Source organism: Serinus canaria, chromosome 1A (genome assembly GCF_022539315.1).
Source record: "Serinus canaria isolate serCan28SL12 chromosome 1A, serCan2020, whole genome shotgun sequence".
Lineage (NCBI taxonomy): Eukaryota > Metazoa > Chordata > Aves > Passeriformes > Fringillidae > Serinus > Serinus canaria.
The window spans coordinates 42,266,720-42,287,129 of record NC_066314.1 but is presented as its reverse complement, the minus strand read 5'-3'; the positions used below and the strand labels follow the sequence as shown (position 1 = coordinate 42,287,129).

The 20,410-nt window shown below is 36.3% G+C and overlaps 1 protein-coding gene across 1 annotated transcript; it reads left to right on the top strand.

Moving 5' to 3' along the window:
• Window positions 1-6,909: 6,909 nt before the first annotated feature.
• LUM (lumican) lies at window positions 6,910-17,968 on the top strand. Its single transcript, XM_009086672.4, has 3 exons — window positions 6,910-7,374; window positions 10,333-11,229; window positions 17,103-17,968. The coding sequence occupies exons 2-3, from the start codon at window positions 10,353-10,355 to the stop codon at window positions 17,255-17,257; spliced, it is 1,032 nt and encodes a 343-aa protein (XP_009084920.1). The 5' UTR covers window positions 6,910-7,374; window positions 10,333-10,352; the 3' UTR covers window positions 17,258-17,968.
• The last annotated feature ends 2,442 nt before the right edge of the window (window positions 17,969-20,410 follow it).

Here is a 20,410-nt window from a genome sequence, read left to right as displayed (position 1 = left end):
TCAGATGGAGACCAGCTTAGACACAGCTTAAGCACATTTGTCCTTTCAAAATAAATCTATGAACCTGTGACACAAAATGTTTTTTAATAGTTTCTTTCCTTTCCAAGGTATACAACCTATACAGTAATATATGAAAAGCTTTGCTTGAATGAAAAAAACTGATCAGTGAGGCCTCAGGTGGTGGTCTAATGGAATCACAGAACTGGCTTCTAAGTTTTCATTTGACCTTTCAGGGAATTGCATATTTTAGCATTTTTTACTATTGTGATTTTTAGAAGTGGTAAGAAAATGGAAAATACCTGTGGGTCATGACTGCTTCCAGTCTTGTACATCCCATTTTGCTTGGCTCTAATTCTGTGACATTTCATTGCAGATATTCTGCTGAATACACAGCTAAGAGAAGACTGTCGAGAAAATAGTTGGAGAATACTATTCAGAGAGTCCACACAAAGTGAGGCTATTACTTAGGATACTGATTGTTTCCTGGACTGGAGCTCCAAGGACACAATATAGCTTCCAAAAGATAAGGGTCTAATATCATTCTGGATTGCTTGTAGGTGCCTGGTGTCCTGCTGCTACTTCAGGACAGGTGAGATCTCCTCAGAATCCTGAGTCAGCCCCCCTTGGCTGTGCTGTGCAGCCCAGGGCATGTCAGAGAGCAGCTAGTTAGATGTCCTTGCACTCCCTGACTGAAACCCCTTGACCACAGACAGCTGCCTGAATGCAGATGTCTTGCTATCAAGCTCTGGGAAGTTCTTTGCTTTGCCATCAGCTACCATTTGAAAAGGGCACAAGTGTTGAAGTCCTCTTCCATAATCTAGACAGGTGAGTTGGACACCTGATAGCCTCTCAAACAATACTGGATGCCTACCTTTAGGTAAGTGAATGCTGTTATTGTGTCTGTGTTGGACAGCTGACCACCCCCCAGGCTCCACAACTGTTTATTACATCCCCACTGATCTTGGGCAGTGCCTGGACTCTTATCACACATGTGGACACCTGTGTTTGCTGTCTCTCAGGACCAAAATGTCAGATACATCACATATCTGACAATGTTTATGATAATAGATAGCCTGCATCTTGCAGAGAAGTGGAGGTTGTCTTAGTGAGATATAAGGTGGACTAACAAAAAAAAAAAAAAGTAGCTTTTAGAATGGGAAAATTGATTTTTTTTTGAGATGCTTTTAGCAGTGCAATGTAGCCACGTAGTAAAGTATTTGTAGAGTTTCTCAACTCTGCACAATTCCTAAGAAAAAAAGGTGTTTCATACCACATGAGGTTAATCCACTCTGGATCTCCTGATAAAAATAAATACAATTAAATCACTAGATTGGAATCTGTGGTTGCCAAAGCTGACCATTTAATATGGCCAAAAGCATATTTCCAGTCAGTCTTTCAGAGGAGCTCAATGTCTCCAAACAGGAAAAGGATGAACAAATTTGTCTGGAAGGAAAAAAAATTGTAAGAAAAATAAAAATACTTCCTCATATACCTCTTGTTTCTTGATATACCACCCAAAAAAGGCCAGTTTTAACCATAACTCTCTTTATTTCACTTGAAAAGTAAAATGTAATTAGAAGAGAAAAAATTATGAGACATAAAGAAAAAAAATGACAGGTTAAGATTAAATAATAGCAGCCCTGTACATATTATGAATAAGGAAAAAAATAAAGCAGTTGCACTGAATGTGTCAGTGACAGATCCACAGACAGCAGAGCAGGAGATAGTTGGAAGAAGATGGAGATTTCGATGAGGAAAAGAAATTCTAGTAATGTAATCTATAATAGTACATATTATACTCCTACTATACATATATATAGTAGATATATCTACCTTTAGTACAACTCAAGAGACACAAGCCAATGGTTAACAATGGAATATGAATAAAAATAAACAGATTGTTTGCTGCATTTGGAAAGGAGTAGATCTGCTTTTTCAGACTGATGCACTTTTATTACATCATGTTCTTTCTAAAGGGAAAAAAAAAAACAAGAAAAATATTTGATAGGGAGAAATACTTTCAGGTTTGGTTGTCACAATAGTTTGTACTTAATCATCTCAGGAAGACATGTAAGAGTTGTTTGGTTCATTTGCAGTCCATTTTCATGAACCTGGAAATACCAGAACACTGATGTGGTGTTACTGTTCATGGATTTTAAACAGGTAAATGCTGTCTCTACCACAGGGCTATTAATCTGTCTCCAGTCCTAGGGGAAATAATGCAAAAATCTCATACAGCATTCAGGGGGTAATGAACTAAGTGACAACTAATGTCAAAATAGACACTGATAGGTAGCCAACGATATAAAAGATATTATCTATCAAACTTTACTTGCTGGTGAGGTTTTAATTTTGGTAAAAGCATCTTCTGTAGTTGCAGTAGATTTGTTCAAGGTGCTTCATTTTAGAAATGATAATAGGCAGTATTTTTAAAAGCTGCATGTTAAGTGGCTCCCAAAACTGTCCCACCATCATGGCAAAGACAGTTTATGACTTAGTGGATCTGTTTAAGTCCAGGATCACATAAACTTGCAGAAGGGAAAATGCTATATTCTCATTGTACAGCAGAATCCAGATGATTTAACACCTCTTCTGACCTTAACCTGTATTGATCTGAAGGCAGACATTGATAATGCTTAGATTCTGTGAAGGTGTTTAGGATGAATGATTTTCAAAGCAGGTCTCTATTGGTACAACATTAGCATATACAAATAATAGGTGGTGAACTAACCAAGTTGGCCAAGTCCAACTCTTCCTTTTCCATAAATTATCTGTACTGTTTACAATACAGAAACACAGAGATTCTATAATTTTTCCCTGTGACCACAACTTACAAACTTCACAGCTCCTTGAGACCCTCTTGGCTTCTTTACATTAGGAATCATTTGTCTCATGCTCCAAGGCCACCCAATTTTCTTTATGCATGGATCAGCAGATTTTGAATGCTATGACAAAACAAACAAGATAGTTTAAGGAGTCTGGTTTAAAAACAGATTCTTGCCTTCATGTTTAGTCCTCATCAAAAAAAGCTTTGATCAGACTTTGGATCATCTCAAAGAAATTTTGCTGTTGACCATTTGAATCAAATCAAGAACAGTCTGAAAAGCAACAGAGAGGAGGATAACAGAACTAGAATACAGACACTGTCAAGTTTGAAGCAAAACAGTGAGCAGTCTTTTGAAAGGACAAAAACAAAGATTCGTGCTCAACTAAAATATCTGTTGCGGTCTGCTAATAGGTTGTAACACTGTTACCATTTTTGTAAGTTTCCATAGCTGGCATTTCCTTTTTAGGAGAAAGGAAAAGAAGGATTTGGATAACCACATATTTTGTAATGCTTATAGTATGTGGTCTAACACTTTCCATTCAACATGTAAGTCCAGTGTAGAGACTGAAAAAATAAAATTTCAATTAGGAGGAATGGAAGTTTTCAGATGAAAAAATAAGCACCTACGGCCTCCAGAACCTGGAACTGAATTGTTTTTAGTGGACTTCATTAAACATGAGTCAGCCTTCAGTACTATTTTCAAAATGCTGCAGAACTTTACAGAAATACTTAACTAATTGATCCTGGAGATTTGTGCCAATATCCTATTTTTGTTTATTCACTATGCATTTGCTAACAGGCTGTAAATTCACTGTTTAGAGACACAGAAAACATCATGTATAAACACTATGTTGCCTCTTTATAATTAAGTGGCTTGTTGCATGGTGTCCATGGAAGCCTTTTCCCTTGATGGAGGTTTCTCAACCCCTGCTGCAGGTAGCCAAATAAAATGAACTAACCTTCATTTCATCTTGAGAGTAATATTTAGTTTACATCCTGAGTGATCAGAGGAGAAACCTCATTGCTCATTTCATGTGGCAGTGTGAAAAGCTCCACGAGGAATTCCTCTGGAGCTAGGTGTTGCCATGGCAAAACCACCCTATTCCTGATACTGGGCACCCAATTCTCTTGGTTCTGTGCACCAGATGTGTGCAAAGGTTTAAGATGAAAACAAAGCAGCAGTTGGTTTAGATAGTATCTATTAAGTTTCAGTAACCTGAATCTTTTGGGGAAAAGGGTATTAAATCCAAACAGATTGGGAGGCACTTCCCTTTATGCAGAAGTGCATAGAAACTATAAAGAGGGCAGTTTTACCAGAGACTAAAAGCAGAGAGGATACCTCTGATGAGTGTAGAAACAAAATGCACTGTAACTCAACAATATTTGATGGCTAGATCTCAGCCAGTGCAAATTGACTTGCAGTGAGCTCTGCTTTCAGATTCTTTCATTCCAACCCATTAGACTTGGCCATCTCCAGCTATGAAAATACAAATTAAAAAAAAAAAACCAAAAAAGGAGCTTTGTATCACATAAAAAAATATTTCTACTCACATATCACAAAACAAAGAAAGTTAGATTATAATAGGTTTTGATCATATTTCCCATCAAGAAAGATGAATAATTAAGGTACAAAAGAAAAATAAATTTTGAATAAAAACTGGAGCACAGTAGTTGTAAAAATGAAATACTAGTATGTCCTGACATCATCAGTGTGAAGCATATTTATAACCAGTTTACAACTTAGATGACATAGGTGAATTTACATATTATTTTGTCTATTTCTTAGGAATTAAGGAATTAAACTTCATTCACATGGTGTTTAATGACTTCTGAGACCTATCAAAAGAACCCCTGCACAGAACACAAAATAGGACCAGAAACAAAGAAATCACCCAGCCACAGTCCCACCCTCTTTTGCAGAAGAAGCAATACCTTAATTTGCTGGGTTGTAGCACCTACCTGCTCTCCTAAACAGGTTTATGAGGTGATAGCTTCATGAGTTAGAACTGTAAGATTAGGAAGAGCATAAAAATTATGCCAAAGGGCAATATTAAATAACAGATTGGAGAGATGGTAAAAATCTTATTAAAAAGGGAAGAAAATCTATTGTTTTTTATCTTAACCTCAGAAGGCATGTGATTCTTCATCTTGACTGTGCAATTTCCATAGCTAATTTAAAACAGCCAGCAAGCCAGGAACTATATGAATGAACAAGTCTCAGCTGAACTTTATGTGACCCAAGTTTTACCATATGCTAATTTCAAAATATCATCAGTTTTCTTAATAAGATTTGTAAGCTAAAAAGATATGCATGTTTTTTATTTCTGTTGTCAGAATGAGAAAAAGGATGTATACTTGATGTACAGAAAAACTGGTTCATAAATACAACTGTGCCAAAAGCATATTAAGCCTGGATTATCCTGTACTTGCAGCCAATGTTTGATTCTATTTGTACTGCAAATACAAAACTACACCTATTACTGAGGGTTCAAAATATACATTAATTTATCATAATATTTGGCTTGTCCTTCAAAACAAATCTATAGTCAGAGAAAGCACAATTAATGCCTTTCCTGTGTTTTTTAAAATTCTCTTTACAAATATTATGCTCCATTGCTCACCTTCTTACATGTTCTTCCATAGAGCCAATCTTGATAATAGCCAATCTTAAAGGTTATCTCTCTCTGCATGAAAAATATTTTTTTATTCCAACTGATCTCTTGCTGAGTGCTGTTTGTTGCTACATTTGCAGTCAATCACAGTTGAGGTTTCCTTGGTCAACTAAAGCTAATGAAGTAGTTTTCAGATAAATATCATTCTGTGCATGAGAAACTCCATCTGGTCTCCATTTGTCTACATGCAGAACAACAGCAGCTTTGTCCACTTCTACATTTCTAGTCCTGATACCATGCAGTTTTTCACTTAGATTAATTCACTATTGTAATCCCACTGCTTCACATTCACTTCTTGGCACCCTTCAAGCAGTAAAGCAGTAACAATCTGTCACCAACGTGTTTCCCAGAGTGCAAATGGTTCTCCCACACCAGGCATGATGTCAGAACATCAAAAGCATAACATTTCCTCCCTGTGGGCTGCACTGGCACATGGCACTCTGTGTTGAGCAAATTGTTTGCTAATTGGGGCATTGCAGAAGCACAAAGGTCTGTAAGTGTTTGTTGTCTTTCCTGCTCTTGGTGAAGGGCACTGGCTTTTCCATGCTCCCAGTAGACTTCACCGCTGTGGAGACAGATGCATCACCAGCAAATTTTGGGAGAAGCTCATATCCAGGCTCCTCTTCAGGAAACTGACAGGGTTCTCCAGCCTAAATACATTGTGTACTATAACTTTTCATAAAGATAATAAGTTGAAAATGGACAAGATCCCTGAATTTCTACCCCAACAATTACAATCAAATGCAATTAAACACACAAGACACTTTAAATGCCTTGTGCGTACTTTCTATAAGCACATTTGACATTTTTCCCTGCTCAAATCTATCAAAAAAAAATGTTTCCCATAAAAAGGAAGACATCCTCCATTTAGAGATAAGGGAAAGTTCTTATAAGGGAAGCATTAAGATCCCCTTTAAACTGTTACTTTCTTAATGTAATTTTTTTCTACATTGCCTGGTGAAAGTAACATCTCATCCAAGCCTTAAGATGCATTCTTGAACTACATCCATGGAATAAGAAACAGACAACATAAAGCTGAGTAGTTCCAGATTCTGAAAAGCAGGAGGAAACTGTAAGTGCAAAATGAACGAATGTATGGAGTGAGTTTACAGTAACTGCTCAAAACCCATTCCTGGGATGTGTTTTTATTAAACAAACATACATTCAACCACCAAAGAAAATCTCCAGACCAAATCAATTCCAATGATTTGCAGAAGAATCTTTGAACTCGAATATGTAATCTTTGAACTCACTATGTAATGTGGAAAAGGGAATGATTCAAAGATAATTTTGAATCTGATCCTTAGGCTAAAGTTTTCATTAAGGATATTTTACTGTGGTCATAAGAGAGTTAAAGAAAAAGGCAGAAAAATGAATGAGTCATTTGGCTGAAGAAGAACAGCAGCATTGAGGTCTGAGTGCTGTGTGTTAGCTCATGTCTAGCAGTATAAAATAAGTTGGAAAACAAAAGCCTGTTTGCAATTTCTTTTACATTATAACATGTTTTCCCTCTGAAAAACAAAAAAAAACCCACTTGTATAAACCTATGGCTCTTTAACTTTCTCAGGTTTGTGAAATATCATTCTCTGATCCCACAGGAGGAACAGATGGGTTGTCCTTGTACAAAATATGGTATCCACCTGCACTTCATTAGAGAGCTGCATTTTTGTACATGCCACACCACAAGATCACCATGATGACATAGCAGCTTCAGAGAACAGCGTGACTAGGGCTTTTTTTTTTTTTTCCCCTCTTGTAACACAGAGGATCTGGCAGACTTTTACCTCCTGACACTGTTTAGAGCATATATTGGTGGATACAGCCTCTTATTGCATCTGCTCTGGGAATTAAGGAAAGCAGCTTGAAGGCAGTAAGGTAAGTGCTGCTGCATGCTTTAACTGTAATGTTCAGCTGTTTAAATGTAGCTGCAATGGGAACATGAAGACATGACAGGATAAGTTTGCCAATTTGTAAATTGAGCACAAATCAACAGTTTCACTGTCGATTCACTTTCTCAGTTTCCTTAGAACAATTTCACATACTCTGTACATCAGTGTTGCAATTTTTTACAGTCTTTTTTGTTCTACATCGGAATAAGATTTGACATAGAGTACAAAGAAGTGTGTGAGACTACTCACTGTTTACTTTTTCATTCATAATATTAGTGAGAGCTTTGTCAACCCCATTTGCTAAATCATTCTGCTTCATTCTACAAAAAGACAATGTATCCTGATATTTAAATAATTAATCACATAAACAAGGAGAGGCAAACAGAAGCATTTTAAAATATCTAAATAATTTTGAAGCACATTTTAAATATAGTAGTGGAACTTTTAAAAAATATAGTCTTTTGCAAACTGGGTAAGAAGTTAAGCTACAGAATTACACTTGATTGTCTGTTAATTTTATATTTATTTTGTTTCTCAATAACTTAATGATTAAGGAAGTATAGACAAAGTCAAACATAGCTTGAATAGTATTTCTAATGAAGCGAGTATTTTCCCAAAATCATGGATTTACCATTTAGTATGTTTTGGCAAGCTGCCTGAGCAACTTCACAAATATTTTCACAGGTATTTTGCAATACAACTGCTTAGAACAGGCACAGGCAATTAATTAAAGCATGTTTATGTTGTAATACCAACATCTAAGAATGTATTCTGATTTTATATTTTGGATTCATGTAGTTCATTGCAACAAACAAGCATGATCTATTAACCTTTTACACTTCTGACAGTGAGACATTCAGATACCTGAATGAGAAATGTCTTAATAAAATAAGTTAAATAAATTTCCTGTTTACTTTGCAATTTTATGTTGCACACAGACCCATATGCCCCTGAACTATAGAATTGTCACATAAATTCTAAAATGACTTGATAATTGAAAACACTTCCTATTTAACATTTTTAGTTACTTGAAGGGTTCTGCAGAGCAGTAAAACTTTGTACAGTCCTTTAAAGGACTGGAAGACTATGATATCAATAATAAAACTTTGCATTACAAATATAATTTAAAACCAGAAAAAAAAAAAAGAGTTTGAATTTTAAATGTCTGTGTTATTTAAAAACTATAAAATTAAGGAGGTAAAAAATGTCACCATTAGGCCAAAGAGTGTAGTGCAAGGAGTTCATTACACTCTTTTTATACTTTGAATATAGAAGTACTTGATTTCCTTTCTTTAATGTTTAGTACCTAAATAGGACCAGATTTTGAGATGAATTGTGTTACTGCAGCCCTTGCTTTCAGATGAGCTGTACTTATTTATACCAGCAGGGGACTAAAGGTCGAGCTCATGTTCACGTTGCATGTTCTCATGAAGTAATGAAAGACAGGCAAAGAAAATCACCCTGACAACTAATATTTCAATGATTATCCTAGGGTTTGTAATTAGGTAAATGTGATGGGACCAGCACCATGGAGATGATATGCAATCAGATTCTTTTTTCAGGGGACAGGAACCCTAGAGATGCTTTAAATGAGATAGTTATCTCACTAGAATATAGTATGGCTTTTAAGAAGTCAATAGAAGGAAAGACATTTAGAATTAGGGAAAATTTTGTAGCTATGGCCCTGCACTTTAGCATTAATCCTCTGTGTAAAAATTACAATACCAAGATAAAGTTACTCTGCTGGAAGATTGCCCAGATCTGAGATCAATGTCTTGTGGTCTGTTTACAGGCTTCACATACTTTCTGAAATTCCTTGGGGAAAAAAAAAGGTTTTAAGGATTTTCTTAATCCTCTCATTCGCTGAACAGTAGTTGAGTCTTGGAGCCTTGTCTTTTACTAGTGAAAATCAAAGCTCACTGACTTTATTGATTCTAGACCTACTTTCCCAGCAGAACATCTATCTAGCCACTTAGAGGTGCAAACCAGATACTAGTCTTCACAGATTAATTGACATCTTGTGGAGTACCTGATGAGAAAGCTATGGCCCTAAAGAGTTAAGTGACCCCATGTACAGTGAATCACAAACACCTCCAAGGACACCAAATGTCCTTTTGCTGTATGTGAACTGAAAAACTGACTATGCAAAGCCAGTGTGTTTAATTATTCAATTAATTTAGAAGGGGCATAAATTGTAAGCAACAACTTTGTTGTATAGAGAATTTGCAAGAACATTTTCACTATCTGAAATTCAGTCATTTCTGGTCTACTGTCAGATTCAGCCTTTTCAGATCCACTGCAAACTTATTCAAGATTGGTTGTTTGACATGTTAAAGATAATATGCTTTATATTCCTATTAGTTTGTTTAGGTGGCTATGAAACTTAGTGGACCATGCTTTACAGAACATAGACCATGAGAAAAAGAGCTTTCAAGCTACACACATCTTAACAACACATCATGCATGAGAGCATTATCCTGTTTTAACCTCCCTGTGGCTTTCAGACTGAAGTCAAATAGCCACATGTTTAGCTATGAGACAATTCAGCACATTAGGAATGCTTGGTAGAAATAAATGGTGGAACTGCCTCTGAATGTGGTCTTCAGAAAAACTGAAAACTTCTGTAGCAAGTTTAAAAACCTTGTACTTCATCATCTTTCCTGTGACTTAATCCATGAATGCAGAAAGATATAAAAAAAGTTTTACTTACAACAGCAAAATGGCCAGCAATTTTGCATTGCAAAGGAAGATTATACAAGACAGGGGCAGTAATACAGTATTAACATTGTAATACTAACCACCCAATATTTTTTCTTAATTAAAAACTTTAAAAAGGAACGATAATTAGTTTTTAAATGTAATATTTATGTGGTAAAATTTCAAATATTGCTGAGTGAGATAAAAACCTAAAGTTATATCCTGTTTATTCCCTTTCACCATACAGGAACAAGACACATTAGAAAGATGACTCTAAACTCCCTAGCTGTCTTTCTGCTGTTGATTAGTGGCATTTTTTGCCAGTATGACTACGGTCCTGGAGATGATTATGGCTATGATCCTTTTGGGCCATCTGCAGCAGTCTGTGCCCCAGAATGTAATTGTCCTTTAAGCTACCCTACTGCCATGTATTGTGACAATCTTAAGCTGAAAACCATTCCGATCGTACCAAGTGGAATTAAATACCTTTATCTCCGAAACAATATGATTGAGGGAATTGAAGAGAACACGTTTGACAATGTAACAGACCTACAGTGGCTGATCCTGGATCACAACCATTTGGAAAATTCAAAAATTAAGGGAAGGGTCTTCTCTAAACTAAAGAACCTGAAGAAACTTCACATTAACTACAACAATTTGACTGAAGCTGTTGGACCGCTTCCAAAAACTCTAGATGACCTGCAATTAAGTCACAACAAGATCACAAAAGTCAATCCTGGTGCATTTGAGGGGCTGATGAATCTGACTGTCATTCACCTCCAGAACAACCAGCTGAAAGCAGAATCTATTTCTGGGGCTTTTAAAGGCCTGAATTCACTTTTGTATCTTGACTTAAGCTTCAATCAACTTACAAAGCTACCAACAGGACTGCCTCACTCCCTGCTCATGCTGTATTTTGATAATAACCAGATTTCCAATGTTCCTGATGAGTACTTCCAAGGTTTTAAAGCCCTGCAGTATTTACGTTTATCCCACAATAAATTAACAGATTCTGGAATCCCAGGTAATGTCTTCAACATCACATCACTAGTTGAGTTGGATCTCTCCTTCAATCAGCTGAAGAGCATTCCAATTGTCAGTGAGAACCTGGAAAACTTCTACCTCCAAGTCAACAAAATTAACAGTAAGTTAAATTTGCACATATTCATTAATGTTTGCCACAGACTAGATACTGCAAGGTCAGTGCAAGTATCTGAAATAACACATGAACAAGTCTGAAAAAATAGTACTGCTTAGACTGTTAGAGCACTGACATTTACCTAACAGTTGTCCACATTCATGTTAAAAGATAGATATTTACTGAATAGTCACTCGATATAGCCTCAGAATGAGAAATTTATGCTTTCATACTGATGTGGATTTTTTCCCCAAACTCTCATCTTGTGTAAAATGGAGTAACTGCGTAGAAGCCAGTGGAGCTTTCTAATACAATTCAGGAAAAAAACTGAAAATTTGGATCAGTGCAAAAGATGTTCAAAATTCTTAAGCTGACAAAAAGAGAGAGATTTCAGGTGAGGATCTGACAATGGTAACCTTTCAGGAGCTGGTAACCAAAATGCTGGAGGGAGGAGAAAGGGATAAAACTACGAATTCGTAAGGTAGCAGGCACAAGATGCAGTGAAAAAGATACATCAAAGCAACTGGATTTGTTCCTTTCCTCCCTTGTCTCATGCAGCATCCTTCCAAAGCTCTCTTGAAATCCAAAGAGCTGCCCCTGTTCTTTCTTTTCATTTCCATTCTGCACATCATATGATCAGGTGGCAAGTTTGTCTCCATTCACTTATAATTTGAGAAATGTTCCTTCTGAAGTCCAGAAATGCCACACCAAGCATGAGACCATGAAGGTTTCTGCAGAGACAGGGCTTTCACAAGGCTGTCCCTTCCTGGGTTGACAAGGAGGTGTTGCAGAGCTGGAGAGACCTCACCACTGTGCCAGAAGTTCTCCAGCTGCAGAGGGAGATATTCCAAATATGACTATGGTTCTTCAGGAGGATTTATATCATCTTGCTTGTTGATATAGACTAAACCACAAAATCCTCCTTTTAATCCTTGTTTGCCTGCTTGTGACAGTCAAGGATTAAGAGTATCAGTGTTAGCCACTCCATACATACATCTCCATGGAGATGTAGCCTTTAAAACCAAACAGTTTTAGTGGAGAACTTGCCAGACTGAGGGCAAGATATTTTGAAATGTTTTGCATTTACTATGTTTCATTTTTCTCAGTGGCTCCTTTTTTTTTTCCTAGTGCATCTCAGTTTCTTGTTTTCCTGAGGGAAAACAACGAGTTAAATGTTCCCACTGTAGTGCTGTAAAGGCACTACATACAGCAACCTGTGGAACTCCTCCAGATACTCTGCCACTCCTAAAACAGTTAACAAGGATGATTTAAAATTTCTCATGAAGTAGAAGCACTTTCCCTGGCTTAGAATGATTTCAGCCTTCTGCAAGATAACAGGTTCCAAGCTTGGCTGTATTCACTTTTCTGAGGACATTAGAGTCAGGGGCAATGACAACAATTTTAGCTGTTCATGGAACAATGCATTTTCAGGGGATGGTGTGGGGAGTGCTACATTGTCATTGCTACCCTATGGACTGATGCAACAGAATTATGACTTACTGTTTGTTTTTCTTTATCAGAAAATCTAGCAGACTTCAAGAATCAATTTTCTCAGCTATCTAATTTTACAGGCATAATATATAGTTCCCTAAGATGCTGATTGACAATGTGGTATAAAAATTAATTAGAAATAATCATTAATATAAGGCAAACAAAGCCCTTGGATTTCACCATTCATGACACCTTAACCTCAAACCAATGACCATTTCCTTTGCTTAATAAATTGTTCTGTTTGTGAAAGTAAACTAGGCCAGCTTCTGTTTCATGGGATGGCCTGTGGTACGCATATGCAGCGAGAGACCTCTGTCTAAGGAGTAATGATAATTTGACCTCAATTATACTCAAAAAGTATAATCTTTCAGTTTGTGCTTGCTTAGATTGAAGTTTTCATTATACTGAGAACTAACATAAAGATATTTCTCCAGAGTTCTTAACTTGCTATGTCTCCCTTTTTCTCAGGTACCTTAAAGCTTGCAGTTAACATTTATATTTGTCTAAGAAAGAATTATCTGGTTCCAGCTTTGTTGATATTTCAGGAAAGGATATTTCTCTTAATTACTAAATTTCTAATTTAGAGAAATTAGAATTCTCTAATTTCTCTAAATTACTTTGTTGATATTTCAGGAAAGGAAATATCCTTTCCTGAAATATCAACAAAGCTGGAACCAGAAATATCAATGGTCCATGAGTTTCACCATGGACCATTGATATTTCATGTTTCCTGAAATATCAATGGTCCATGAGTTTCACCATGGGCTTGCTACAATCATTGTGCATTGTCATTCATAAAAAATAATCTGTTTGAGAAATACCTTTATTTGAGTGACTCTGAGTTTTTTGAACAAGAACTGATGAATAAAAACATCAAAATGTGTAGCAGAATTGGCTATGCCTTAGCAGGTGCTGTTTACCTCTGTGTTGCAAGAAGCAGTGGGTGAGGCAGATAGCAAACTGTTAAGAAATCAAATTCAGAGTAACTCCTCTGATTTCTAACTAATAAATTGAAGTACATCCATTATATCGATTGTAGGTGTCAAATCTACACTTTTATCTACTGTGCTTGGTGCTCATTGCATCTCCAAGCTAGAATAGGACAATGGAAGATTTAGAAAAGCTTTCACTTTCTCCATAGCTCAAACCGAAACTGCAGTTTCTAAACTGAAATGCCTTGAAGATGCCATTATTATTGCATACACACACATGCATGTACACAAGCACACACACACAGACACAGACTTGTGTTACAGACTCCTCAAGGCAAAAAGAAACTCTGCAGGATGGAAAAAAAGATCCCAAGAACTAAAGAGGTTCAGTGAAACAAGAAGAGGATCCAAAGATGGCCTTCTCCATATTTCATCTGTATTTGTATGGGATTAAGGAGAAAATTGCTGCTTCCACATGAAACCCCAGGAAGTAATAGGGTTACTCCACATAAATGGAGTAGAAAAGGGGAAAATGAAAATGTTCCAGAGGACAGTTAAAAGACTATGTATTAAATTGTGGAGGTGCTTTATGGTCTTTTATCTCACTCATTCCAACAATTCCCAAAGGAGTTTTTTAACATGGAATATCTAAAAATATGTCGCATGTGATTAGTGGACAACAGACTGTGCAACTTCATATCCTGTTTGGGTTGCCCACTGTACTCTTAGATGAAAATCCAATTTTCATCCAATACTTCTTATTCTCTCAGTGTCTGGCTTATGCAAGAATTCTGTGTTGGGAAAATATGTGGGGAAAAAATTCCAGCTACATTAGTTCTGAACCTGAATTTTATCAATTCAGGAAGACATTTTTTCACCTGCAGTGTTAGTAAGTGTAACAAAAGAAGAAGTAAACTACAGAGATATTTGATGCTACAGTACTCCGGTCTAAAGGATTGCAATTCCAGATACAGATCAGACAGGTAACAGCTCATCAAGTGCACCCACAAGACCCACTGGTCTTATTTTCTGCTACTAGAGGCTGAAACTAAAATGAAACAATTTTTATTATGATTTTAACAACTGAAAATTTCAGGAAGAGTAAAAAAAATTGATGCCCACATTTAAAAGATGTGGACCAAATATTGGAACAAAATCCCGCTGAGGTCCATGACTGAGTTCATTTGACTTCTGTAAGGCTGAGATCTCCATCCACTTCCCAAGGGGTTTTAGCATCATAGACAGTCAGCACCAATCAGAGTTTTGTTATCATAGCTAAGTTTTGTGATTTATGTGTATGAAGTTCATGTTCTTTGAGTAGTTAACCATCTATCCAGCTTGTATAAGCCCATCTTCTTTTGCAACCAAATACAAGCATTTATGCTAAAAAGTAACAATATGAAAAAAAGCATAAAATTTAAATCGATAAAGTTTTTAAATGTTTGTCATCAGTAAAAATATACTTACTATGTTATTCCTGAATGACAAGAAGATGGAAAAAAATTATATTAGAATTCATGATTATTTTAAACTTTACAAAATAAATCCAAGTTATCTGAAGAAAACTGGAACTAAATAGTCAATGACATAGCCTATAGCCCAAGAAAATGAGTTAAAATCTCAGGAATTTATGCTTTCATTCAGCAAAATTCTACCCAGACATAATCCTAAAAAAATCTCTCTGATCATATGTTCTTAATGAACAATTATTAGTTTGCTTCTGCTGATACATTCTGGACCAGAAGGGTGTCAGAATTGGTCTGAGGTCTTAAAATTTTACAGTATTACCATATGGACTGTCCAAAGGATGTCATTCATCTCTCACCATTCCAAAAGAAGGCTGCACTCTACACAAAATATAGGAAATTGCTTTGATTTGCTTTAATCAAATTGATGATTGAGATCTGACTTTTAAATTATATTTCCTTAACTCCTACCCAAAACAACTTCTTTTGTGGATGAATCTTTACCCACTCTTAACACCATATCTCTGTCCAAAATATGTCCTAAGCTCTTATGCTCTAAAGAGCTGCCTGTACATTTATACTTAGTTTACAAAAGCCATGTTTCATTACTGATAGAAAATTATTGTAAAGTATGTCCTGGAAGAATCCAATTAGAACAATGTTAATCCAAAATTTTATGAGAACGTATGAAAGGTACTTCCTCCACTTTCTTTAGTACTACAATTTGATCATACTTTCTTAGATGTGTTAAGTAGCCACATAGAAAAGATGCATAAGGTGACCTGTGAAAGGTAAATCAAATGGCATTTGATTTTGATAATACTAACTTGATGTCTCAGAAATTATGAGGCATAGGTTCATTGAAAGAGTCCCTTTAATCTTTTAAAGTATTTTCTCTGTGAATTCATGCAATGTCAGTGTTCTGAAGAAGAACAAGTCTCTCAGACTGGTTCTTTAGTAGTTAGAACTTTTCAGTAGATTAATCCTCTGTCTGACTCAAAGGAAACAGTGAATGAAGACTCTCTTTGCAAAATCACACAATGTGATATGCAGGGACAACAGATTTATCCACATACGTTCTCTCCTGAGGATAGGTCTTCTCTGCATGAAAGAGGGATATAATGTGGGTGGGTGTGTGCTCTTCATACTGAGCAGAGAACTTCAGTAATTCATGTAATTTCTGCCTTACAGTTAATACTGATCATAGGACATAAATCAAATTTCCATTCAAGATCTATACGGTGTCATGTGAACCAAAAAATCCCCCAACTGAATAGAGACCAGATATAACATGATATATAAATTACAATAAAGATATATATTGTATAAGTAATTTTTGCATTCATACTCACCTAATTCTGATGTGGAAAGATTCAGCTGCACAGCTTAAATGTAAAACTCTTCTCCAACCGCAGACCCGAATTTCATTCTGAAACAGGTAAATCAAAATGGCACATATAAAATACATACAAAATAACAGACACCCATTGAACTGCCAGTTCTTTAGGGTAAAGCTGCTTCATGGTTTCAATTTCTCCAGAAACTTTTTACTTCCTAAAATATCTTATAAAACAGTTTTACCCTTCCAGTGTAATGTACACAAACTGACTGATTCCTCTCTTTGCATCTCTAGTTTATTTTTTAAGAGTGATTTTTCCTTTGATCTAAATGCCAGATTAGACCTCTATAAAAAATGTGAAGTCTAAAAGTCAACTTGTACTGGAAGAAAATGGCACTTGAAAAACACAGTCTTGAAATTCTGAACCTCTCACAACTAACAGAAAGAACCTCTCTCAACACAAGTCCATCAAGTTCTAATAAATTTACAGGAAGTTACATCAGTGTAAATGCAAAATATTGAAAATAGTATAATGAATTAAGGTCACAATTTTCAACTGAAATCCAAAAAAAAAAGCAGAAAAATAACGGTTTTGTCCTATTTGTCCTAATCATTCCTATTTTCCTCTTATTTCTGTTCTCTTTGCTTCAGAGTTCCCACTGAGCAGCTTCTGCAAGGTGGTTGGGCCGACGACCTACTCCAAGATCACACACCTGCGCCTGGACGGGAACAACCTCACCCGGGCGGACCTGCCGCCGGAGATGTACAACTGCCTGCGGGTGGCCGCTGAGATCTCACTGGAGTGAGGCCCCTGGGACCACCCAGGTCCCTTCCAGCAGCAGCAACTGCAGGAATAACGCACCCTGGTAGTGCTTTAAAAGTAGGATATGCCTTAAAGCAAGTGTCAGTCTGCATATTATCCATTCTGTTTGTGAATATTTAGCAAGGACTTGGCAAACTTAAGGGAACGAGTGTGTATTTTTACAAATGGTTCTATTTAGAAAGCACAAGAATTACCAAATCTGATGCAAAATATGTCTTTATCTGGCTGAGTTGATTAAAAAGATTCAGCATGCCAGCAGGTTCCAGACTCACAGGGAAGTCAGGTGGGATTCATTATGAGTTATGTTGAACAGTATGGGCCAGCCTGTATCCATACAAGATTCCTGTCCAACTTTCCTAATCATCATGCCTTTTATATATGGTCACCCACTGCAAAGGAAAAAATGATTTAACAATACATGAACAATTTAAAATTTGTGAAAATATGTGTTCAGAGCTTATGACATTGTTATATTAATGGAAAACATGAAAGACAACGAGGAAAAAAATATTCAGGTTAAATAATTTTTTACTCTTCTTTTTGTCATACTTTCATTTAACTGTCACGGTAAGGTTTTTATTCATTGCTGGTATAATTGTTATTTCCAAATAAATCATATATACAAATATTTTTATTCCATTACTTGCATGCTATTTTTAACCAGACTGTAGAAAATAAAACATATCAAATAGTGTCCTTTTGTCCATATCATTGACAACAATGTTCCTTTCTTTTATAAAATGAAAAAAAAAAACAGGTTAGGACAAGACAATCTAAGCTATTCTATCATTATTAAAATTTATTGTAAGGGTAAATAAACTGTTTTCTCCACTTTGATGTTTCAATATATTTATACACATAATTTAACATGTGCCACTACACTTGCTTTGGCCAATAAATTGATGCCTTATGAAGTTTGCAGTATGGGAACCATGGCACTGTGAAAACGTGCAAACTAATGTTTCAGCATTGTCAAAAGAACAGTGAAATCTCTCAGAAACCACAGGTGGTGAATAAAATGCAGCTACACATGGAAAAGACATGGTAGTATGTTCCACCCAGGACTAAATAGTCCAAATATTGTCAGTATCTTGGAATACACTAAAATAAATGTGTTAGTAACTGAGAGCTGTAAGTGGCTTGCTTGCAAGTACAGATCATCCCATGGGTACTGTTTTCTTTTCAACTACTAGACTATTAAAAACTCCAACAGAAACTTTGCTAGTTTCTATAGCAAAAGCAGAAACTATCACCTCTGAAAAAGACCCCAAACCAATTCATACCAAACCATTTAGTCGGCAGGTTGCCAGTTCCAGATGTTCAAAACAAAAACACAATTCACAAAGAAACCTGAGACTGAAACAAAAGGAGGGATTCTGAAAACAATAGAAATATTTCCCTTTTTCTTTTTCATTTTGGAATTCATAAATGTTGTTGATTTTTAACCCATGTACAGGAAGGATTGACAGTAAAATTTGTTACAAGTTGGCTAGAATTTTCATTGCAGAATGAAGTCTAAATCTGGGGCTTTCTGAACACATCAGGGTGGGAATCACTGTGGAATAGCACTTAGGCATTGTAACATAGAAAAAGAAGAAGGAAGTGCATGCAAAAGACCCCCAAAGGAAAGAAAATTGAATGAGAAATGGTATTTAACCATTTCCAGAGAGCTTTTAACCCAACTGCTCCCTTCATGTAAAAATATACTGAACACTAAAACTTCTAGAGCACAAACAGATAATGGGATATGTCCCCTGATTGCTGAAATCTAACAACACAGCAGAAAAGTATGATTCTTTTCAGCTTGTTTCAGTACACTGATTACTTTTATGCAAAATGAAGGCATGTGAACAGTGAGACTGAGAACAGTCCAACTCATGACAGAGCAGAACCTGTTAGAAGAACTTCCCTCAGCCTTCTTCTTTCCAGGTAATGCCAAGGTGCTTCCCTTAACCTCTCTGAATATACCATATGTTTCAGTCCATGTCTTACTGCAGTCTGCCACTGCCCAAAAGAGTGATACAGAAAAAGTGTCCAGTTTCCAGGGTGCCTGGTAAAAGGGAATGGTGGCAAAGAGAAAGTTCCAGAAGGAGAAATTTCAGCTGGACATAAAAAAAAAATTCTTCACAGTGAGTTCATAAAGTACTGTCACAGTTTGCCCAGGGAAGCTGTGGACTCTGCATCCTCAGAAATCTTCTTAACATGTATGGGCAATGCCCTAAGGGACAGATTTGTCTTTGAAGCTAGTCTTAGTTTAAGAAGAAGGTTGAACTAAACAACCTTCAGATGTTTCTTCAAACTTATAACTTCTGTGAATCTGTGGTTCTAAGAATACTAGTAACCAATGGGGGAAAATATCAGTTTTACTAACCAGTTCTACAGCTGAAGAGTTTAGCGTGAAATTCATGTGGAAAATTTCTTGTTTCAGGTTCCAGTCCATAATTCCAAATCCTATGATACTCACAAAATCTTAACTTAGCTGGCCTTTGGATATAGATTCCATAGGCAGGAACTGTGGAATCTTTCTTTCGATTCCTTTGCTGGCTTGTGCCAATCTGCTCCCACTTTAACACTTGTGATTCACTGAGTAGTGGCAGTGAAATCAGAGATCCATCCCTTCTAACTCTCCCACGGGGGACAGCACTAGCACACATGCCACCATCCTAATGGACAGAGTGCTCATGGAGGACATTTTGGTTATGCATTTTTTTTCAGATTCTGATATTGGTTAAAAGGCTTTCCATCCGTAAGAAAAAATAACTTAAATTGTAGACCTTAAGGCTTTCACACAGAAATAACTCTCTTTTCTACTTAGTCTGAAAAGTTCAACATCAGCTGAAATAAGAAACAAAAAAGTTCTAGCTGCACTTTAGGACACTCACCGTGAATGTAGAAAGGTCAGGTTAAAGTACCAGGGCAAATTAGCACTTCATTATGTAAAGAAAAGCAGCTTTAGAGGCTGGAGAAGTTTTTATCACACTGTTCTAAGATAAGATAGTGATTGTGAGCTAAAATATACATATTGCTACTCTTTAGTGCTATAAACATGATGATTTGTGGGTGAAACCCCTTCTACCTGTTTTAAGAGGAGAACCATCTTCATTTTCATAATTTGAATTCTTAATCTACAGATCAA

Excerpts from the sequence above, each read along its gene's own strand:
- LUM (XM_009086672.4), top strand. The coding sequence starts at position 10,353 with ATGACTCTAAACTCCCTAGCTGTCTTTCTGCTGTTGATTAGTGGCATT. Across the intron at positions 11,230-17,102 it reads CCAAGTCAACAAAATTAACA|AGTTCCCACTGAGCAGCTTC; the intron begins GTAAGTTAAATT and ends TCTTTGCTTCAG.